Below are 24,720 nucleotides of genomic sequence, written 5' to 3'. Positions count from 1 at the left end.
TGTTTTATGTATTCGGTGTCCGGCGAACAAGCAGCTTTCTACGTTTCTTTGTGTATTTCGCGCGTCTTGAAATTCGAGCGCGAAAACTCGATCGTTTTGTATGAATCCTGAAACACCAGTATTGTTTTTCTTTCTCTCTCGTGATATTCGTGGCATCGAACGAGACTAACGGTATAGGTGGAATCTCCTACATTGACTATCGATATAATTGAATCGTATCGAATACGAGGTGAATATGGGGGGAGCGAAAGAAAAGACAGAAAAAGAGTATGTAGATCGACGAGATAGCATAGCCATGTCCCATACGAGACTCCAAGTTATCTCTCGTTCACGAGTTGCGGATATATCGGTCAAAGCGGAAATCACATCTATGCGTTTCATGCTTCAACACCTTCTGTGACTTTTTATTTCAGCTCCACGTACTAACAAACGGCGCTACTTCGTTTATCGCGTTTGCCGTCCATCAAAACGTATATTATATAACGTAAATAAATAAAATAAAAATTGACGAATGTTTTATTATTACTTTAAAAGAAGATACGAGCAAAATGTAGCGTAGAAAGAGACAAATAAGGTTAGTTTGCTAAATTGTAATTAAAGAGAAGTTCGAAGGAAATGTACATAGATCATCAGAAAATTTGTTCGTTTGTATTAATATTAATATCTTCGTTGGTGTGTTTGTTTAATCGCGTCTTTACCTTGACAAATATAAATGAAAATATCTTTGAACGTATTTCCTATGTGAATGTTGCTCGCATGATTTATACGACTCGGTTAGTCAAAATAACGAAGACCTCTGGCTACGTAGACGGCGATTCGACTGGCCTCGCGAAACGAGCTTCGCTTTGTTCGTTTCGAAGGTGTTCGGCGAAGAACAGCCTCGCTCGTAACATATATTCGCAACATAACGTTGTTCAAGCGGAACAGCCAGTATGCAGGCGTGTTTACGTTTCGTTATGAAAAGCATCGTGAGAAAGCGGCGGCGCTGTTCGTGCAGCAGCAAAGGTTGTAAAATGCGTTTGCGTTGTTCCAACTGTAACCAGCACATTCGTTGATTAATTACGTATTTTCTCTTCGCAGTACTTGACTGGAGTTTGCATAATCTTGCGGCTGGCAGCTGGCAATCTCGAGAGCGAATCGGTCCTCGCTTCTATCGAGTTTAGGGATTTTACTCGACAGTCGCGTGTGGTTTCACGATCGAGATTTCGTGCCACGCCGAAACCATAGAAGAGAGAATTTTCTTCAGATTCAAAGGCCATAGTTATCGACTGCGTTCGCGGATACGGATACCAGATCTCGTTTCCTGCCATAAGTAAATATTTGAAAGAAAGGCCTGCTACCTACTATCACTGACCACTCGTCGCCAGCGTTTCTCTCCACGCGTAAAAGTGAAATGCTCCCGTGCGCGAATACGGGCCGTCTCCAGGAGAAGTCGTTTGGTTCGTTGACTTGGAAATTCTTACAATTAGTGGCGATAGCGAACGTGCGCTTGCAATTTGTTTCCTTCTCGGGTCGGCGAGCGATCCGACAAGGCGCTTAATTTCCCATCGACGAAGTCTTAATCCGCGAGCTGAAATATTTGCTTAGTTTCGAGTAAACAAAGCGAATCTTGTTCTCCATCTCGGCATGGATGGTTCGCGTAAATTGCGCAAACTCGGCTGGCGCGGGTTGCCGCTCGTAAATATTGCGCAAGTATAGCCGACGGCTAATCGCGAAACAAGCGCGACAAAATTTAAACGATAGAAAGTTAAATGGTTTACACGTGCATTACGAATGTATATACCGAATAAGAATCTGTACACGTATGTATCTGTATGTACCTGTAGACACGTCCGCGGTTTGTACACGTAGCAGAAGAAGCGCAACCAGTGCCACGCGCGATATTTTATTTCTTTTCCCTTCGGGCCTTTTTTTCACGATATTTCTAACGCGATAAAAATTAATTAGAAGCTGTATCATAATAACAGTAATAAAATAATACAAGTAAGTCGAGACAATAGAAGGCCGCGGAGTCTGCAATCCCAACGAAGGTCATCGCGTCGCGTGGAAAACGTAACGCGTCCAATCGCCGTCGGTCCGCTGTGAAAAATTTATTCGAAGCCTAAGGTCGCGTGAGTACGTCCGTTCCATCGACGGAAGAGTTTCGCGTGATTTTCGCTACGATCGATGTTACATTAAAAGGGCGCGGTTGCGTGTAATTTGAAATGAATTAAAAGGAATTGCGGCGAAATAAGAGCGAAAGAAGGTGGAACGGAGAAGAGGACAGCGCAGAGTAGGAGCCGAGAGTGCGATGTTTCTCGTGGCGAGCAAGCGGAGAAAACAACGTGCAAAACTACTAAGGATTGTACGCACCGCGAAAAGAACGACGAATCGCGGCGATCTGTTTTGTCGAAACAAAAGCGATCGCACTTCTGCCAAGATAGTCTGCGTTTCTCTAAACGCTTTCTTACGATCGTACGCGTTCTTGCGATCCTACGTTCTTACGTCTTTAAGCGTTCGTTCTCGAGCAACAGCGATCCAATCGGCGAGCCCCCCGCGCCCCGGCAAACGATACATCGCGATCGATCGACGCCGCACCGTATCGGTTTCCCATACAGTTGCTAGCCGAGAATGCCGCGCAATTTGTCGGAAGCCGACAGAAAGAAGAATCAATTCGACAAGGAAGAACGAGTTCATCTATTGGCTATAATGAAGCAGTACGCGCCTCTGTTGGACAAGAGCGCTTCTACCTTGGCCCGTAAAAAGATTTGGACGACCATCGAGGACGAGTTTAAGAAGGCCGGCTTTACTCGCAAAACGTCCGCTCAATTGAAGAAATATTGGCAAAACTACAAGTATCACTGCAAGAAGGCTATGGCGTTTGGCAAGGTATTCTCTTCAGGTTTTCCCTTTATCCATCGAATTCGTGTTAAAACGTGCCAGTTACGGAAACCCCATCGTTCGACGTTTCAACGAGATCGAAGGTCAGCGCCAATCCTCGCACTTACGCTGTCGCCTTCTTTCCGTAGCTTCGCGTACCTTCTTCTCCTGCTGAAACAGCTCTCACATATAATGGACACATTGTAGGAAAGTAAGAAGTGCGTAGAATCGGAGACGACCGAGTGCCTCGAGTGGAACAGATACCAAGTTTTCGTAGAGAATCGGTCGCCGGCTAAGTTTTCGCAAATTCCTGACGTTGTTCGATCGTTGGCCGATCATTTGCAGAGGTCGCCGACGAAATCAGGTGGCCGGTTTCGTGAGAAATACGAAGACAACGCAGCCACCGCTCACCATTCCAACAACCTGGATGATTTTATTGGTATTCTTCCCATACTTTTACCTCTTGCCTCGGTAGCTGTCCATCTGCCCGTTTATCGTTCGTCTAATATCTAATATGGCCCGTGCAAAGTCCTCGCACTTGCATGGTCCCTCGTTCGAGTTGTTTAAAACGGCGATTGAAGTTTGTCGAGGAAACGATGGAGAAATAAACGGTTGGCCATTTTAAGATCTGTCGCGAGTCAAAGTGGAGCGGAACGACGACCAAGCGTCCGACGATTCCAAGGCGGAAGGCACGAACGCGTTGGAGAATGTCAGCCTTAAGGAGGACATCAATTTGGAGGAGAGAAAGGAGATCCTTGGGAACGAGGATCGTCTGGTAGTATCGACATCGTCGTCGTTGTCCTCATCGTCGTCGTCGTCGTCGTCGTCGTCGTCGTTGCTATCGAGTAACGCGACGGAATGCAAAACTATGAATCGGATCGTGGTGTCGAACGCGCGTATTTCCAACAACAGCGTCACCGTGTCGGTGATTTATCCCGAGAACGACAACTCGTACTTTCCCACAAACGCGATCGACGGCACGGTGCAGGCATCTGTGTCTTCCAGGCGGACAGGTAAAAGGCAAAAGGATCGTTGTTTGTTACTTGGAAACAACCGTCAACACGTCCAACGTTTTTCGCATTTCAGCGGACGCTGTGTGGGACGAACAGCAGGCGCAGCAAGGCGACTGGTTAAATTCGAGGAAAACGCGCGCCGCGAACGACGGTGCACGCGCCATGCCATTCGGCTACCACCACAATTTAGCGGAAAGTAAGAACGATCGAACGCGTTCGAAGGAAACGAGTGCAAGTAAGACAGAGAGAAGGGGAATCGGTGCGTAGATCGTCCCATGAAAACGAGATATTTTTGCAGACAGCGAGGTATACGGTTCGTTGGAATGCAACGCGAACGACGATTCATCGCGCGATAAGAAAATGGAAAAATCGTCGAAGGAAGATGGCGACGTGATCGCGACGGAGAGCGACGAGAACGAGGTCGGTGGTGTCCGCGCGAGAAACTCGACAGCTCGAAGGGACCAGAGCTTCGGAAAGGGCTACGTGTTCCTCACGGATTATCGCAGTCGATTGAAGCACCGGTTGCTTCTGCAACAGCTCGAAGTACGTTGATGGAAATTTTAACCGAGGAAATTGGTCGCAGGAACAGCGTTAGCGGGACAAGACGTTTGTCGGTTCGGTTGGTTGCAGGCGGAGGAGAAACGGTTGAAGATCAAAATCGCGGAAATGGCCATTCAAGAGGTGCAGCTTAGGATAAAAGCATTGAGCGAGGATATGCGACGCACGGAGGAGTTGCATCGGTTGCGTCTGGCGCGCACAGCAGCTGGAAATCGGCAGACGTTCGAGTAGCCGAACCCGCGCGGCATTGCTGAAAAGACAAGAAAAGGTGGTGGGTTCACGTGTGCTTCAAATTATTTTTATTAATCACCATCATTATCGTGTGTTACGATGTCGTGGTTATTTAGAAAAAACGCCTGGGACCATACAAAATAACAATGCGCTTAGATTTTCGTGGTAACCGAGCAACCTAGCTATATATATCGAGGTCACGATGTTCGTCTCGGTTGCTTCCGTCGTCCATCCGTCGTACGACCGTCCGTATCGTCGACGAACCAGCCGTGGATCCTCGATCAACCACGGAACACGGATAACGTGTTATCGCGTAACAACAACATTTCTTCCGATCCGATCGTAACTGTCTGCCCCCTTTTCTGTGTTTCTCTACTCACCGCAGTCGCGATCATCGCAAACCCGCCGTCGCGTTTATTTACAATTTACAAGCATGTCCGTTCGTTCCCTGCCACCTCGTAACTAACGATTTTCCTCGTATTTAGTGATTGTTAATAATTATCACAGAAAGTTCGTAAAACAATGACCTTGACGTATGTCGGCGTGTACGCGTGTCTCTGCTGTGTGTTTCGTGTTCTCGTGTGAATGTCACGTGTGCCCGTGTATTATGTATCCATCGAGAATCGTTTCTTTTTCGCATTCTTCCTTTCCGCCGCGTAGTTTCTTCCCTTTTCTTTCTGTCTTCCTTCCTTCCTTCCTTTCTTTCATTCGCGTTTGCTCGCCGAACGAGAGAGTATACCGTACGCGTTCTAGACGGAGAAGTTTGTCACGTTGCTGAGTAAGTAGAGTAGAGTAACAATAGATTAGCGTTTAGTATATAACTAGCGATAATAGCGATACGAGTATAGTGGCACGCATTAGAATAGCCCTTTAAACTTTGCAGCATTTCAAAATATCGAGTAACGCTATAGTAGAATAATTCTTTTTAATCGTACGCGCGAAGAAATTGATTTTCTTCTCATTCGAGTCATCGAACGAGCGAGCGAGAGAAAGAAAAAGAGAGAGAGAGAGAGGAGGGGAGAGGAACCGATCGATAGTTCAACTCTCTCGTATTTTATCCTATTTTTGCGAATCATCGAACGTTGGAAAAGTGATTTTTCCTTTGGCTCGATACAACTGGTCGGAAAAACTTGTCGTTTCCCAAACCAAGGGCAGAACGTTGTAAACCTTATAAAGCCGTTTTGATTGTCGCGATAAAGTTGCCCGTCGAATGGAATTCGAACTCGATATCCTAACAGCTGGTCCGCGTCCTACGACACGAACGAACACGACCGTGTTTCCATCGCGTTCATCGCAATTTTCAATAGCCACGTGAAATGTTCTGTTCAAGAAGCCGGAGAACTCTCCTTCTCTCTCTCTCTCTCTCTTTTTCTCTCTGCGGATTTACTAATTCGTAAAATATTTATAAAAACGAGCTTTCGCGACGATAAACGCGCGAAAAGTAGTAGTAGTAGTAGTAGTAGTAGTAGATATATCTTACGGAGGAATGCGAAACTTCGAAGAAGATGTTTCAACGCGCGTTACCACGTATTTTTACTTCCTCTTTTCCCCTCGCTTCCTTGTGCTTCTTCCTCTCACCCCCCCCCTCTCTCTCTCTTCCTCATTTTTCTCAAGTTTCGTCGTATCACTCGTTTCGTACCACTGGCAAGTTAAAAGGAGGAGACTGTAGCTCGACGAAGCTTCGCTACACGAACTTTACACGGAAAGCATCTACGAGTCTCAGCTAAGCAAAAATCCTTTTCCTATAAGGTCTTTTGGAAATGTAAAAATTACTCGATCAAGCCAATTACCAGTGCATGATTCGCCGGTACACGAACAAGTCGCCGTCCTGTCGAGCCACTTCTCCGATGCACGCGCTGTTACAGCCGCGGCTTCGACAATGCATTTCGAGTAACCGGCAAACATGCGAAACGAATTTGCCGGTTCTTATTCTTCGCACGGTTGCTTGTACGTCGGCTATCAACGTGGCCGGATCTTCACGTTCTACGACTGTGTAGCACGTCGGTGGAACGGTTGATCGGAAAAGCTTGGGAAAAGCGAAACGGAACAAACCGGAGAATATTTCGAGGAATAAGAAATTGTCGCTGAACGAAGTACACGAATAATACGAAGAACGAAGCGTCGGTTAAATCGCGACAGGATTTTCGAATATACGCGTCGTCGATTTCTGTCCGATCCGATCGAACAGGCTAACGATCTCCGATAAGAAAGATGGTTAACGTTCGGTCGACGCGAGCAACGAGGATATCCGGATCAATCATACGGATGAAAGAACGCAAACGTTTCGCAATCATCGAATTGATATAGTTGAGCCGACGACACAGCACGAGTTAACTTGCCAACGATCGATCGGCGTATACGTACGATATGATAGCACAGAGCCGGTGGTTCCCCTGTTCGGTGCACCTCGGTGTACCTCGATTCGATAAATCTCTGCTTGCGAAGATTTATCGCTCCTTATAAGCTTCTGCTTGTTTTAAGGTCGATGGAATAACGCGAGGATCGCCGAAGTAGCGTTGAAACTCGAAACTGTACCGATCTGCCGGTACAGCGAGCGCTGCTGCTGTTTACATTTATTCGTCGGTTAAAAAATCTCTTGTCGACAGCGCTAACATAGTTGTTCGATTATTGCTACCGTTTGACAAGGTTCGACGAGTTCGTTCAACAACCTCCGTTCGTTTTCTCGCGCGTTTCCTCCGATCGTTCGTCCAACGATCGAACCTTTGGAACCTTCGATCGGAGAAACTCGGCGATCAGCTGAGATTCGCGCTGTCATCGATCGAATCGTAGTTTCGATTAAAAAGAAAAGGTGGTCGACGAGTTGCCGAACGTAGCACGCATACAGGTATGTCGCGTAGTCGTCGCATGCGCGAATCCACATTCTACAATCTACCGGTTTTCGTTATAAATGTAAACCGTTGTTCTTGTGCATCGCACGTGGAACCGGTACGATGCATTGCGTGTAATTTCCAAGGAACAAGAGTAAACGCTAATTCTATCTAATATCGTTTAAACTTTCTTTCTCGCTACGGATCGTAAAGTAGATGAGAAGGTTAGCTTCTAACAAGAACAACTTTGGTAATACGAACGACAAACGGGACGGTCCTTGCCGCTTTGATTTACCTGTTTTCGACGTTCTCGTAGCCTGGCAGTTGCTGCACGACAACTAGAAAAAAGCCTGTCAAATGTCACGGCTATTGGACTTTTTGGCAAATACCAGCTACGTACGTCGTATACGTTGCATCACGCACGTCTTTGAAACGCGACAGACGTTCGCAAAATATTTCCCATCTTGCACGCTCGCCGCTCTCCCCATCGACAGACGCAGCTCGTAGGTTTGCAAGGGAAGGAGCCGATCTACGGGAGAGTTTCGAATTTTTGGCGCAAGCGAGAAGAAGCAGGAAGAGGAGAAAACACGTTCCTTCGCAAATCCGCGCTTCCCCTGCTATCCTCCTGCTATTCGTTCGCCTCCTGGTTTTATGTCGGTTAACAGGTTTTTAAGCCAAGCAGCGTACGTAACAACGGGAGAAAAGAGCATCGAATTGGTGAATATGTCGACACACAATTTGGCAGAGACTTCTCATTGACCCTCGAACGTACGTCGTACGTACTTATTCACGAGAGAGTTTCGTTGCGAAATATTTGTTACACTCGAACGACTAGTGTTTCCCCATAGAAATATAACACGATCGACGTAGGTAAAAAAGAACAAACCGTGCGTTATATATATCGCGCGCCAACGTCTTTTAAAACGTATGCGACGCGCGTCGCTAACACATTCGGTTAACACTTTACCGACCGCTAGCGATTCAACAGCATACGCACGTCCGATCGGTAGCTCAAGTGCAGATTTTCTCTGGCACCGGCTCTGTTTCGGTTTAGACTCTCCAATACCATTCTTTTCGTTCATCGCGAACGGTAAGTTCTTCAAATTGGTATAAAACTGTGGGAGCTTGCAAAGCAACGCAACTGAGCAAGGTACCTTAGTATTAAATAACAAATTGCTGCTCAAATAATGAGGAAGATTGTCGATGACAGAAAGCTGATTAACAGGCTATCGGTCGGTAAGTGTCGGAGACAAAAAGGGGATTAATAGGGTGTCAGTCGGTAAGCGTCGGCGACAAGAAGCCGATTAATCGGCTATAGGTCGGTAAAGTATTAATCTGTTAACGTCGTAGCATCGTAATCTATCGCTCGACCAAACTACGGTGTACAGCGAAATACCAAATTACCAAACATAATATAACAATGTAATTACAATAATAATGTAACAATAATGTAAGATAATAACCAATAGGAAAAAGAAGGAAATAGGGCAAGTTAATCCGACCAAAGTAGATCAATGGAATCGTCGAACGAGAAAAACACGCGTAACTTAAGTAGACGAGCGAATTAGGCGTGAGAGGAACTCGCTTGGATTTATTTTCGAAGTTGTTTGTCTCCGAACTTCCTCGACGACCTTAATCCTGGGGGCGCGTACAGAGGCGTGGTCGTTTAGTCGGTCGTATAATTTTTGCTGCTGCTATATGTGTACGTATATGTAGATATGTGTGTGAGTATAAGCGCCGGGACGGCGACGATAGCGTCGATATAATTTATGTAACAGCACGAAACGAAGGATGTAAGATCGTGGCGTCGCGACGCCACTCGTCAGATGTTAGGCATAGTGGAACGAGTATTTTCATTCTCGGGAAAGTTTTGCGTGTTTTGCGTTCACGTTTATCACCGACGCATCGATCTATAACCCATGAACGATCGATCGCACAACGTTTAGGCAAACGTAGGGAGATCTGGCGATTTGTACGCGCGTTTATGCCGAAACGATAGTCGTAAGACGTCTGGAAGAAAGTGAAACGAAATACGCAACTTCAGGCGAAGCTTATTAAAATTCGTCGCTGCAGAGTTTCAAGAAACGAGAAAGGTCAGGGCTACCGGTTTATGTAAATTTATGTTAAAAATAAATATGATTCATCGAGTGAATTCGCATACGGCGTTGTTGCGTAAGGTCGCTTGTTAACCCTTTGCACTCCGAATTTTATTTCAATTTCGTTACCAGCAGCTCCCAACGCTTTTAAGAGTTTTATTTGAAATTTATTTTAATCAAAAAATAAGACAATTTAAATAAATAAAGGAAGAAAGAAATTCGCTTAAATACCAGAGTTTTGGTCGCACTATTGTTGTATTTTATAATTTTTAAGTGTACGATATATCTTGAAACAATTTCCAGCATCCAATCCTGCTTTTCTTTCGCACGTTTCACTAAAGAAGGTGGGACTCGACAAAGCAGCTCCTGAGATGAAAACTCGTGTCGAGTAGCACTCGACATAAGAGTGCAAAGGGTTAATAGAAAAATAAAGGTAAGCAGCGGGTCGCGAACCAGCTATCCGCGATCAACGTTGTCAATTTCAGTGAAACATAGCGAAGAAAATTGATTTCTAATGATCATCGCTCATCGTCGGTCGCGTCCAGTTCGCTCGTCCAAGTCGAAACACGAAGGCGGACGTTTAACGTGGAAACGACGTTGAAACGGGTCAGGTGTTTAGCGAGGCTCCAGGGTAAAGAGTAACGAACCTCGACGACGAGGGTCGACGCGTGCTAACGAGCAGCGTGCTTCAGACTTCGTTTCACGCTTCGTCGTGTCGCGTGTGTCGCATGCTATTGCTTCGACTTTTTCAGAAACATATCGACCCGACATCCACGAATTCTTCGTTCCAATTAGATCGCAGCTGGTTTCTCGAAACGACGCGAGAACTTGTCTCGGCCTACATTCTGCTCTCCTTCTTAATTAATGCTTTTTATTTATCGTACTTTTTCGTTTGTCTGTCTGGGTGGAATTCCTATAAGCGAAATTTTCTGTCAAGCAATTTCAACGATCCGAAATTGTCGGACGAGCGAAAGGGATCGAAGGTTCGTTAGAATCGGAGAACCCGAGCGAACTGTTCCGCGGCGTCGTTCTACCGACCGCGTTTGAAAATTGAAACGAGAAATCGCTTTGACGAGGAAATGCGGCCAGTCGATAAAACGTTCGTCCTTTCTGCTTTCCTCTTATTTTAATCATTTCCTGCCCGCTCTCTTTCACCTTTCCTTCCTTTTTCTCCGGTTGCTTTCCACTCGACGCTCGCTTGCCGCGGTATCGAACCGACAATTCCACAGTATCGCAAAATTCTCCACGCCCCCGCGTTTACAAATCCATCGAATTCTCGTTTCGTTCGTGCCACGTAAACTGCGCGTTCGCGAATGTCGAAACCTTCCACGAATATCGTCGCCTTCGTTCTACGCGTATTCTTTGCTCCATTGATCATTCGCTCGTTCACCATACGCTTGGCAGCGTGTGGCCACAATGTTTCTACTGTCGTGGTAGGTTCCACGCCGAGAAAAAAGCCAGTGTCTACGGGAAAATTAGTTTTCTTTTTGCGTTCCGTCGAGCGTACACCGATCGAAGCATCTCGGCGATGTCGGATCTCCGCGTTTAACACGTTGACTGCCGTGTCACTCATATTCGGATGACAGCAAGGTTTTCAATAGCCCGTATTCGGGCGACACCAAAGCTTCCGGCAGAGTCGTGTCACCCATACGCGGATGGCACCAAAAGTTTCTCGCGAGACCGTGTCACTCGTGTTCGGATAACGCCAAAATTTTTAACCCTTTGAGTGCTATGGACGCATATACACGTATGGCGAAAGTTATCGGTGTGGACTAAGGACGCATATATGCGTTTGTCAATTTTTCCGAACACCTATGCAGAAGTAATACTATTACGTTTGTGTGAGATAAATATAAATGCATTGCTTAGTAACGGCAGTAAACAAATGCCAATAATGCCTCGTTATAACAGTTGTCTACGTGTTTCGCCGACAGTCGCATCTAATTATCAAGAAGGAAATGTGTTGTTTGTGTGAAAAATAAGAGAATGCAGAAAATGCGTTGTGGGATTATGTATCGATAATTGTTTTGAAATTTTTCACGGACAACTGAATTATTAACTTGTGTTATATTTACTAAATTTAGTTTCCTAGTTTATTGTTTTCTAGTTTATTGTAAATTTCAATGTTTATAATAAATAATTAATACTAAAAAATAACACTCTTGAATCATTTAATTTTGTGCAAAAGAATTACTATAACTTATTACGATTTGCGCTTTGAATAGTCAATCAACAGAGTTCAGTCTAACGAAAAAGTATTCCGTCCACAGCGATCGTCAGCGCTAGCCGTGCGCCGTCCGTACGGACCGCATAGGCCGCGAGTATTCAGCACTCTAAGGGTACAGCCGTGTCACCCATATTCGGGTGACGGCAAGGTTTTCAATAGAACCGCGCCGCCTGTATTCTGATGACACCAAAACTTCCGACAGAGGCCTGTCACCCACATTCGGGTGACACCGTAGGTTTCTCGCGGGACCGTGTCACTCGTGTTCGGATAACGCCAAAATGTCTAACAGAGCAGTGTCACCCGTACTTGGGTGACACTTATTTGACTACTTGCGAAGGATCGTCGTAGGTATTTGAAAAGATACTCCACAGGAAGTAATAAAACTATTGAATTGTTATAAGAGTAATACGGAAATGGTTTATTAAGAAAATTATTTAGAACGTAAAACTTTAAAGTATTCTACACAAAACTGAGGTTGTCGGGTCAATTTGAACAATAAGTTATTGTTTTCTTTAAAGTCTCTCGTGTCTTTGATCGATCCGTTCGACGTCTTTTATCTGCGTAACATAGTTCGCACGCGCGTCTAATGATTCTTCCGGAATCATTTTTCCGAACGGCGATATTGTGCTGACTCCGTCGAAGACAATGATTTTTCGTATTCTGAGACAACCGTAATAATTTTGCAGTTAACAATTCTCTAAATCTTCCAATATTTATATTCTTCCTTGTTGCAATTTTGTAAACCGTCAAAGCTTGTACAACAGAAATTGCCAGAAGAAGTTGAACGCCAAGTTTTCCGTACCATTTGATTCCCTTTCTAATTGTGGTGGCATAAAAAACCATTTGGTCAGAGTAATCTATGCCACACTCGTGGCCTGAAGGAGATTTCATTGAAAACACGCGCGGCAGTCAACGTGTTAAAGTCAATTTCCCGAGGACTCGATTTTTCCTGATTTTGTCATCCGTCCCTGTTGTCGTTCGCACAAACAAAGTGCAGAGAGGAAGGGAGAGAGAGGATCGCGTCATGTCGATTCGCATTATGTGCTACCTACGTATGCGTGTACGCCGGACTGCTTACTTATGGTTATCGAGCCGCCCGTTTTCCTTATCTGTTCGAGCGATCGATTTCTCTCTCTATCCGTTTCGACGACCGGACCGAAGTGACGAGACGATCGTCCGGCTTGAAACGATCGACGACGCACGGTGCGGTCTCGACGGGGCTCGAGGTTACTCGCCGCCTAATGACAACGCTTGCACGATTCTAGGATCGGCTTTGCTACCCTCCCGGAACTCTTCCAGGGTTAATTTGTCGTCGTGGTTTTTGTCCATTTGATCGAAGATCTTGTCCACCCTCTTTTGTGGCGTGTTCTCGTCTTCCGCCTGCGGCTGTTGCCCCTGAAACACCAGGCGACCGATTTATTAGAAACAAGCTCGACATTTCTGCCGCACATCGCCTCCTCCGAATCTGCCAGCTTCCACCGCGAAACTTTCCGCAGAATCGTTAGAATGTTCAGGTTGCGCGAGCTCTGAAAGCAACGCGCTTCCTATCGCGCGTATACGCAGCGTAGGATTACGAAGAAAGGAACTGGCGTACGATTAACGCGCGTCGTATCACGTTACCAAGTCGTAAGAGTATTGTTGCAAGTTCAAGTTGTGCACGAACGTTTATCTCGGAAATGGAGGAAAGATAAAGTCACGGAAGGGCGCTTAATTCGAGTTTCTCGTGTCGGCGAGTTTTCAGATAAAGCGTTTGGAAAAAGCGGTGGATTTAACGCAGATAGAGTCGGTCGATTTTTTCCCTCTTCCTCTGCCTCCACCGAGTTTCTATAGCGTCGCGTCCTTTTTTCATTTTAATATTTTCTAGGAAACGTACGAACTCGGTGTACTTTCCCTTACGTTTTTCCACAGTCGCTCGCAAGTTCGTCTTTTTCATATCGCACGTGCGTAATCTGCAACCGTTTGAGTCGCAGGGGTGTTCGAAGAAACCCCAACAGAGCGAAGAGAAACAAGCAGCGCAGCAGCGCTCGTCGCATTTCTTATTTTTATGAAATATATCTATATTATTATATATGCGTACTATAAGTTTATAAATATTTCGAATTTTATTCGATAAAAATAATTGAGAAGATAATAATGTAATATTGAGTTGACAACTAAGTGATTGCGGATTTTGCCATTACCACCTAATGACAAAACCCGTAATCACTTAGTTGCCAACTATTCAGGAAGCAGCAAGGACAACCACTACTCCCGAACCAACCAGCAGACAAACAATAACAATCCCGCAAGAAATACTCGACAAAATCAAAGAAAAAAGAAAAGCAAAAGCAAAATGGCAAAAATACAGAACCCGAGAAAACAAAAAACACTTAAACAAACTTGCAAAGGAAATAAAAAACAAAATAAAGGAGCACAACGATAACGAATTCTCAAAGTTCATAGGGACACTCTCCACACACGAGAACACCAACTATTCACTATGGAAAGCCACGAAAAAAATAAGGAAGCCAATAATACCCGTCCCGGCAATCAGAAAAGCAGATAACACATGGGCAAGAAGCAACGAAGAACAAGCTGAAGAATTCTCCAACCACCTCTACAACACATTCACACCACACATTACCAACAACAGCAACCTCAAAAGTCATACGGAGGAGGATCCACAAACCACTGCTACCACAGCCGACAAGGAATACACCATACCTAAAACATCGGCACAAGAAATTAGAAACATAATTGATAAAACAAAAAACAACAAAGCGCCAGGAATCGACCTAATTAATGGTAAAATCTTAAAAAACCTTCCGCCAAAAGCAATAAGACTAATAACAGTAATATTCAACGCAATTCTAAGAATTCAATACTTCCCCAAACCATGGAAATTAGCACAGATCAAAATGTTACATAAACCAGGCAAAGACCCGCACCAAACTGCATCTTACAGACCAATATCACTGCTTCCAGTATTTTCCAAAATACTGGAAAAGATAATATACGACCGCATAAAACCAATAATAGAGACAAAAAAACTAATACCGGATCACCAATTTGGCTTCAGAAACAAACACTCCACGATAGAGCAAATGCACAGGCTTATAAACGAAATAATAGTAGCACTAGAAAACAAGGAATACTGCACAGCCCTCTTCATAGACATAGAGAAAGCATTCGATAAAATTAACCATGAAAGTCTACTACAAACAATTAGGAAACAATTCCCGGAGCAAATACACCACTTAATAAAATCCTACCTAAGCTGCAGAACCTTCGTAATAAAAATCAAGGACACACATTCTCAAATTAAAGACATCAAGGCCGGGGTACCACAAGGAAGCGTCCTAGGCCCAATACTATACACATTATACACGGCGAACATACCAACAACTACCAACAGCACAGTATTGACATTCGCGGACGACACAGCTATACTAGTCAGGCATACTAACCCAGAAACGGCAGTCAAAATACTACAAGAACACATCGTAAAAATAGAAAATTGGCTACAAGAAAAACAAATAAAAGCAAACCCCAATAAATGCAACCATATTACATTCACGCTACGGAAAAAGACACCACCAAACATCCTATTGAACGGCACGCATATAACGCAAACAAAGCATGTCAAATACCTAGGACTCCACTTAGATCAAAAACTCACCTGGAAACTACACATCAAATCAATAGTAGAAAAAATACAGAAAACAAGAAGACAAATGCATTGGCTAACAAACCGAAAATCCAAACTAAGCACAGAAAACAAGTTAAAAATATATAAAACGATCATAAAACCAATCTGGACGTACGGAATACCACTATGGGGGACGGCAGCAATGAGCCATATAAACAAAATAGAGGTAATACAGGCTAAAATCCTCAGGACAATAGTAAACGGACCTTGGTACGTCAGAAACGAAGATATACGAAGGGACCTGGGAATGCCAACGGTCAAGGAAGAAATCAACAGATACTCCGAGAAATACAAATTAAGAATAGCAACACACATAAACCGGCTAGCTGCGGAAACATATAAAATCACAAATATGGACAGAAGACTAAAAAGGAAGCACCCAGCAGACCTTATAAAGGACATAACCTAAGAAACACGAGGATGGTACCCCGCTGGGGGTAGCCACCAACATGCTAATTTAACCGTTAAAAAATTCCACCAAATGTCCAAATTGGACAAATTGTGAATTTCGATAAATAAATAAAAAAAAAAAAAAAAAAAAACTTAGTTGCCAACCCAATACAAAATACCGTGAGTCGTCCGTAGCGTTCAAATGTACTGGCACTTCTCCACGCGAAATCTAAACAACGCGTTCGCGCTGCTTGCGACTCAAACGGGTAACGAAGAAAGAAAAGGGCAAAGCGACGCGTACGATTAACGTACGTCGTACGACGTTGGCGAGTCATAAGAAGAAAAAGCGCGAACGACGAGAAGCTTGTAAGGCGATACTTGTCGATGACTGAATTTTTTGAACCGCGTTGGCTGTAGCATCGACGATCGTGGAAATTTTTCCGCTAAATTTTTCATGCGCCGATCGCGATAGCGGTAAACGTTTGCACAACAATGCACGTATTACGTATTCTGCAAGCAAACCTATCTCGGATCTCGCGTTACGTTGCCCCGACGAAGAAAAATGCGTGCATTGCAACGATCCGTATACCATTTACGTTAAACGTAGCAGTTTAACGTAGCAGCCATTTAACGTGCTTTACGAGAAAACGCAACGTATCGCGCTGAACGTTTATTTCTGGTCTATAGTACACAGTGTTGCGCGTCGGCTAAGAGAAATCATCGGATTAAAATGTTTCTTTGTTGTCGGTGTCCCAGTTTCTTCGCGGAGTTCGAGCTCGCGGGCGTCCGCCTTGCGGAGGACTCGAGGCTCGCCGTTCCGTTTAACGCGAATGAAAATTACGCCGGTCGCAGTGCATAGTCTTTCGTCGACGTGCGTAACTCGCTTATCGAACGCTCAACTTCGTTTGTTTCCGTCGTTTCCTAGATATAATCGCGTTTTAATAAATCGCTCCATGCATTCCGTGTCACGTAAACCAGAGACTTTCGTTCGTCCGCTTGCCTGCCGTCTTTCGTAAAATCAACTCGCAACGAATCGAGTTAGTTGGGCGGAAATGTTGGCGAAATGGTTGGCGCGCTAAACACAAGCGCAAGCTAAGATTCGATGCGATAAAAATTCCACGAGTTTTGTTGATCACCGATAGGGGATGCTTTCACGCGCGGCACAGCTGTTGTTCCGGTTGCATACGCTCCAGGCGACTAGTTATTAATCTTTATTAATATTAGTTATTAATAATAATTAATGCGTGAAATATTACTGCTGGTGAACTTTCGGTGGTTTAATGATAAAATTCGGCCATGAAACATAGGGTCATTAACGTAGACTCGCGACAAAAATGCTCGAGATAGGGTCGAAAGCACGGAGTTGGGCGCCTAGCAAATGCCAGACGCGATTTTGTTCAAAATGACCAGGTTGCCGTACGCAGGCGTTTTTACTCGCTACGTGCCCTTAGCATACGGATACCACGCGCATAATTTAAAGCTGGGGTTGAAATAAAAGGTGAATAATGGCCGGCCGTATGCTCGATATCTCTGATAAGAAAAATAGCAGTGGTCAGTGGGCATAGTACGCTTTTCCTTCCTTTTTATTTTATTGTCTGCTAACGATTGCCTGTATCGACCTCGCCTTTTGTATCTCGCCCGTGCGAAAAAGATTTAGCTCAAATGGTCGTCGAAAATTCTCGATCAGTTCTCGAACAAGAATCGACTATCCAAATATTAATCGATTCGTAAGCGACGAGTGTTCATCGACGATTGTCTCGCAGGCCAATTGCAGTATTCTTGTAGACAATACTTGAAATGAAAAAATGAAAAAATGTACTTTTTTATCGTACTGTGACATACGTAGCAATGGTATTGAATTATAATTAAATAATATATAGTATAATATGATAGAATAAAAGTTACAATGGAATAGAACAGTATAAAATTTGAGAATAATTTTCGTTCGTAAAAAATTACTATTGGCGTTAAATAATGATAATACTGGTACGTCCAACGTTTATATATATATAATTATATAATATCCAAGCGAATGTATGGATATTAAATATCATCACTTATAAAACAATTCTTACTCTGAGTATTGTAAAATACACTTTTGTAATAAAAGTGAAAAGAACATCATGGAAAAATATATTTTCTGTTTTTATACGATTTACTTAGGGAGAAACAGAATTGATATTCGCAATGCTTTCTCTACAATTCTCTCTACAATTGCTTCTCTACAATTAAGAGATGACACATACAAGATTTTCTAAAAATATAATTCATTTTTCGATGAATATTAACCGTATTAGTGCAGAAGATAGAAAATGTTATGCCGCATTTGAATTATTGTACACTTAGCATCTTATAACGGAAAGGAAGTTTCAAAAATAATTTTAAGGCGGAGCAGCTTTTCCGCCTCCTAAATATGTGACGTTTGGGATTTACAGTCTTGTCTACAAGAAATCTTCAATTATTTATTACTTATTTATTACTACTTGTTATTTATTATTTAATACTTAGTTACCTATTTATTTATTTACTAACGGTTTCTGTCAGGTGACTCACTACACAAAGACCCGATTTTTCGGACAAGGTAATTGCCAGCTGATGACACATCCTCTCAGAATATTTTCAGGACCCGCTATAAATCTTAGGATTTATTTAGCTAAGGTTCTCCAAAGGAACAAATAGTCTTCGTCTTAACAGTCTCTAAATCTAACTACAGGAAAATACGAGAAATCTGCTTTGTTCACGTGCAATGCTTCCCACTAATAACTTTCTTTCGAGGGCGGTTAGCATCCTTCTCCAACCACCAAAGAGAAATTAACCAATTAACAGCAACGTCCATTTACCTCAATTTCCGAACCAGGGCTTTCCTCAACGAATCGATAATTGGAAGTTAGCAGTAATAATTGAACCGAGTTTCATATCTCAAGCAATCGTCACCCGCACTTGTATCGTACATCATAACGTATCGACCAGAAGTTGAACTTGTAATCGCGAGTCCTACGCATAGTGTACACATAGAGTATATGGTAGTAAATGTACAGAGTGATTGGTAACTGGTGGATTGGTAACAAGCGGAAAGGGGCTGATTCTACGCGAAAAAAGGAATCGAAAATATGGAATAAAAATTTTTTGTTTGAGGCTTTGTTTTCGAGAAAATCGACTTTGAATTTTCGCTGGAACAGTAGCTTGGCCAACACGCTCTCCTAACTTAACTCTATTTGACTCTTATTTATGGAGCCATATCAAAACAATTATCTATTCTAAAGAAATCGCAAGTTGCGAGCAATTGAAAGAAAAGATTATTGTAGCCTTTCATACTTTAAAACAATCGAATACGTTAGAAAATGTTCATAGAAATTTAATTAGAAGAGCAGAAGTATGTGTACGGCAGAATGGGCATTTTCAGCAATTTTTGTAATAATAAACTTTATGACTACTTTATATTATTTCATTATGCATTCTTTATTTTCCGTTACGGCAAAAATAAACTTAAACTGCGATAATATCCATCGAGACAACGATCTACAGTGAGATCCGTTATAACGAGACGTGATAAAGTGCACGCGTACCGAGCGAAATTTAAAGTCGATTTTCTCGAAAACAAAGCCTCAAACGAAAAAATTTTATTCCATATTTTCGACTTCTTTTTTCGCGTAGAATCACTCCTTTTCCGCTTGTACCACCAGTTACCAACCACCCTGTATATAAGATAATAAAAAATATAATTTTTCTTAAAGATATAACGCATATACTCGAATTTGAATAATTTACTTTAATAATTAATAATACAATTGAGTGTGATATATTTTAAAACACGCGACTACACATAGGCCCACTTCACAATTTTCACACTCGTAGCGCGACAGTGTTTCTCAAATTGCTCTTCGATTTCTATTTTCAAGCGACATTTTCATCAGCTTAAAGACTCTAAAAAATTAGAGGAATACGGATCGGCATGTTAAAGAGAGCATCTAATAATGGTATATTTGTTTTAATAAAAGGCAACAATTGATATCTGATACTGGCGTATTAAAAACAAAAACTATATATTCTGTTTTTATACCGTTTATACCGTTTTATACCGTTATGTCATAAAACTGTAGGACAAAATAAATATGAAACATGACTAATGAAAAAGCTCGTTTAGTTCAAACGGTAAGCAAATGAGTAGGAGAATGGGTCATTGCATCCCCACTTTTCTCGCAATAGACGAGCCCGTATATAAGGACGGACCGAGTTCCGACAAATTCAAAGTGTCGTCTCGGCTCGAGGAGAGAGTAAGTGAGTACTGACTCACAGTAGTCAAAAAGTTATATTTGAAATTTTCGAAGACAATTGCAGAAGATGGACATTTTACAACAAACACACCCAGCATTTCAAGAAGGGGTTCGTGTCAAAATTATACGATTCGAGACGCCTTGTACCGTTTGGGTCCGAATAGATGAATGGCCCAAAATAACGGCGCAGATTAATTCTGATATAGTGGAGAATCCCTGGCTGTACATACCGGATCCGGACAGATTGACCTCAGGGATCTTCGTCGCTGCGCTAATAACTGTTAGAACACTTAATTTTTGGGACAGAGCTATTCTTTTGGAAAGAACGAGTAAAGGTTTCTACGTTTTTTTTATCGATTGGGGGCTAAGAATCCACCAAACCTTCGAAACGATCCGTTTGTTACCAAACAAATTCAGATCGGAGGCACCATGGGCCAGGAAGATTCACCTGCAACGCGTGCGGGACCAACCACGTCAAACGATAAAACACGATGTGGCAAAATTTGTTATGTCGGGGAGACAGTTCGGAAGCCTACACAACATCAACCCTTCTCCAGGAGAAACAATGTCCGCAACGTTGATGTTGGATTGGAGAGCGGGAGAACCGCCCAGAGACGTGGCAGAATATTTGTTGATGTTGAGATTAGTCGACCCTGAATAATCGCTACACGTGTGAAACTATTTTTTTGTCTGTTATGTGTATGTTATTGAAGTATCTTCAAAGTCTAATCAAGCTTATTTTTACGATACGTTATTTTGTGTATGTATTTTCATTTTTATATATGTTTTAGTATTATCATTAAATATGAACTAATAAAATCTTCAGTGACTTGTAAACGTTGACTTATTTTTCCTTCCTATTCATTCAAGTCTTGCAATATTAAATTTAAAATATCTTTTAAACTAATCATTTTTCAAAACAGGTACTTGTATACTATTCTGTAGAGAATTAAAAACTGTATCGAATGATGTCTAAAAAAATGTATCATACCATTTAGAAAAACAAAAACCACCCGCCAGTTTCGGAGGTGCATCCACCTAGATAACATTTGCAACCGCCACCAGATGTCCCTCTCGAAATAGGACAAGTTCTATCTGAAACACTTTCTTTCGAATAATGTAGAGTTTGTATTTTACGATATTATTTATCGCAGTTCCATGTTATTTCCATACCATGTTATTTTATATTTAAATGTAAAATATAACATATATATAATTTAAAATGTAATATAATTATAATATAATTTAATATATATATAATTTAAAATGTAAAATATAAAGCTATTAAGATCCGGATTTCGATTAATGAAAAAATATTTTTCGATTGTTATCGAGTAGTTAATTGTTTGCGACGAGTAAATTCAAACAGATTCATAGCTTTTCATTCAAGCTTTTCCAACGACCATTCGCGTAATTTATTGCTCGCTGATTAACATGTTTACTGCCAAGCGTGTTTTCAAACAAATCTTCGTCAGTACCAAGCACGATCAGCACATTAAATATGGAACGAAGGCTAAAATAACCTAGCAAACGCGAGGATGGTACCCCGCTGGGGGTAGCCGCCTACATGATAATATAACTGCTAAAAAATTCGACCTAATGTCCAAAATGGACAAATTGTGAATATTAAGAAATAAAAAAAAAAAAAAAAGAAAAAATGAATAGGTTAGGATAATAAGGGTGGTTGAGTGAGTATGACGCTGCGATTAACAGGTTATAAAATATATCGGAGATGAAAGGACCTCGGGGCCTTTCTTTTGGAATTTTTGTACAAATGTACAAGCTAGTCCAAATGAAATTGCCGTAAACGGAACCGAGTGGGAAGGAATTCAAGAAGGGTCAGCTTCTGGGAGATTACCCTTGCACAATATATTCAAAGACACATCCGGCCCACAGAACACGCAATAAAAGTATCATGAAAGATAAAGTAATTAGCGCATTTTCCTTACTGATCGACAGCCATATTTTGCAACGTATACCTTTTTTTTTTTATCTGGTAGATTAATTAGAATCAATTCTCATTGAGAATTATAAGTAAATTCTGGTACTGTAACTTAGATTATAATAGTTTATAATATGTTTGATTCTAATTGAATCTAATGTTTCAATCTAAAGGGACGTATATCCTGCACCGAATCAGAAGCCTCTCGAGTTTTGGGTAAAAAATGGATCCTTGAACAACAAAATTGAAGAAACAAAATTGAAAGCATTTTTCAGAATATTGTACGGAGAGCATACGAAGCGAAAAATTTGAAACTTTCATATTTGTGGAATACAAAATGGAGACCAAGTTTCTTTTCCAGCACAATGTGTCGGAATGAGTTTGTTGAAATATTGACATTTATTCGATTTGACAAAAAAGATGATAGAAGTAGAAGAAAAATAACAAATTTGCACTAATATCATCCGTATGGGATAAGTTTATTGAAAACAGCCAGGATTGCTATAAACCTGCTGCAAACATTACAATTGACGAGCTACTTTTCCCAACCAAAGCCAGAGGCAGGTATACGCAAAAATTCTTCCAAATGTCCAAATTGGACAAATTGAGAATGTAAAGAATTAAATAAAAAGAAAAAAAAGAAAAGAAAGGTATACACAATATTTACGAATTTACCCCGATAAATTCGGAATTAAACTTTGGCTGGCATCTGATGTTGAAACAAAGCATGTTGTAAATGTGTGTAAAATGGCTTTCCCCATTGTATAATTACCGGTTTTTCTCATTATATAATTATTATTATAAAGACCTAAGGACTTTATAAGTACCTGTTATAAACCGAGAATACTTGCAGGATTAACGGTTCCTGTAGGATTATAAGACTCGGTTTATGGTGAGACGATAGATTTATGGAGTGTCTTTCTATTGGTGCTTGGCTTTAACGGTCAGACAATGAAGAACGTCGCATGAACCTTTTCACGCGACGTGACAACTGGCTTTGGTAGAGATAGCTACGTCTCAAATTCCGGTACTTCTAGTGTCAATAAATGAGGAGCTTATTAACTTATTATAAATAATTAGCCATGTCACTGCGCCACGCCAGAGAAACTTACTCAAAATTCTCATAATAAATAAAAAGTATTAAATAAAATAATAAATAGTAAATAAAATCTCATAGTAAATAAAAAAATAAATGACGATAGGAGAAGGGAGTCTCCTGCCAACGTAGCTCGTGGGTGTCATTGTTTATGGGAAAAAGTTGCTTCTCCATTAGACAAATATCCACTTTGTCCGTAATTTGTAAGAGCGTGCAATAAATCTAAGGATTGTTCTAAGGATCCATTCATAAACCGAAAATAGTTGCAGGATTAGAGATTATGTTAAAAGATTCAGTTTATAATGTAGCCTTAGGTTTATTGGAGTCTTAATAACGGCACACGAACCCTTGGCAGCCAGAAAATGAGGAACGGATTACGGACCATTTCACGCGCCGTAAAATATTAGAACGAAGTTTTCGATAATTAAATTTATAACAGATATACAGGGTGATTGATAACTGGTGGTACAGGCGGAAAGGGGGTGATTCTACGCGAAAAAAGAAGTCGAAAACATAGAATAAAAATTTTTTCGATTGAGGCTTTGTTTTCGAGAAAATCGACTTTGAATTTTCGCTGGAACTGTAGCTTGGCCACCACGCTCTCCTAACTTAACTCCATTTGACTTTTATTTATGGAGCCATATCAAATCAATTATCTATTCTAAAGGAATCGCAAGTTGCGAGCAATTGAAAGAAAAGATTATTGTAGCCTTTCATACCTTAAAACAATCGAATACGTTAGAAAATGTTCATAGAAATTTAATTAGAAGAGCAGAAGTATGTGTACGGCAGAATGGGCATTTTCAGCAATTTTTGTAATAATAAACTTTATGACTACTTTATATTATTTCATTATGCATTCTTAATTTTCCATTACGGCAAAAATAAACTTAAACTGCGATAATATCCATCGAGACAACGCTCTACAGTGAGGAGATCCGTTATAACGAGACGTGATAAAGTGCACGCGTACCCAGCGAAATTTAAAGTCGATTTTCTCGAAAACAAAGCCTCAAACGAAAAATTCTTATTCCATATTTTCGATTTCTTTTTTCGCGTAGAATCACTCCTTTTCCGCTTGTACCACCAGTTACCAACCACCCTGTATATAAGATAATAAAAAATATAATTTTTCTTAAAGATATAACGCATATACTCGAATTTGAATAATTTACTTTAATAATTAATAATACAATTGAGTGTGATATATTTTAAAACACGCGACGACACATAGGCCCACTTCACAATTTTCACACTCGTAGCGCGACAGTGTTTCTCAAATTGCTCTTCGATTTCTATTTTCAAGCGACATTTTCATCAGCTTAAAGACTCTAAAAAATTAGAGGAATACGGATCGGCATGTTAAAGAGAGCATCTAATAATGGTATATTTGTTTTAATAAAAGGCAACAATTGATATCTGATACTGGCGTATTAAAAACAAAAACTATATATTCTGTTTTTATACCGTTTATACCGTTTTATACCGTTATGTCATAAAACTGTAGGACAAAATAAA

General features: G+C 41.5%; 2 protein-coding genes across 3 annotated transcripts in view; one reads left to right on the top strand and one right to left on the bottom strand.

Annotated features, from left to right (window-relative positions):
- The first annotated feature begins 1,394 nt into the window (after positions 1 to 1,394).
- LOC110119420 (uncharacterized protein DDB_G0271670) lies at positions 1,395 to 8,356 on the top strand. The gene is made up of 6 exons (XM_020863780.2): positions 1,395 to 2,868; positions 3,067 to 3,298; positions 3,486 to 3,872; positions 3,946 to 4,107; positions 4,171 to 4,415; positions 4,503 to 8,356. Exons 1-6 carry the CDS (start codon positions 2,611 to 2,613, stop codon positions 4,659 to 4,661), a joined length of 1,443 nt encoding a protein of 480 aa, XP_020719439.2. The 5' UTR covers positions 1,395 to 2,610; the 3' UTR covers positions 4,662 to 8,356.
- A 3,903-nt stretch (positions 8,357 to 12,259) lies between these two features.
- Positions 12,260 to 24,720, bottom strand: part of LOC100646344 (frequenin-1) — an 80,434-nt gene continuing 67,973 nt past the window's right edge. For both annotated transcript variants that reach the window (XM_003396208.4, XM_012309785.3), the window contains exon 8: positions 12,260 to 13,207. In XM_003396208.4, the coding sequence (XP_003396256.1) occupies positions 13,040 to 13,207 (168 nt within the window). In that variant the 3' untranslated portion in view covers positions 12,260 to 13,039. The remainder of the gene's footprint in view (positions 13,208 to 24,720) is intronic.

This window comes from Bombus terrestris, chromosome 7, assembly GCF_910591885.1.
Source record: "Bombus terrestris chromosome 7, iyBomTerr1.2, whole genome shotgun sequence".
Classification (NCBI taxonomy): domain Eukaryota; kingdom Metazoa; phylum Arthropoda; class Insecta; order Hymenoptera; family Apidae; genus Bombus; species Bombus terrestris.
This window is presented reverse-complemented; position numbering and strand designations above follow the sequence as displayed.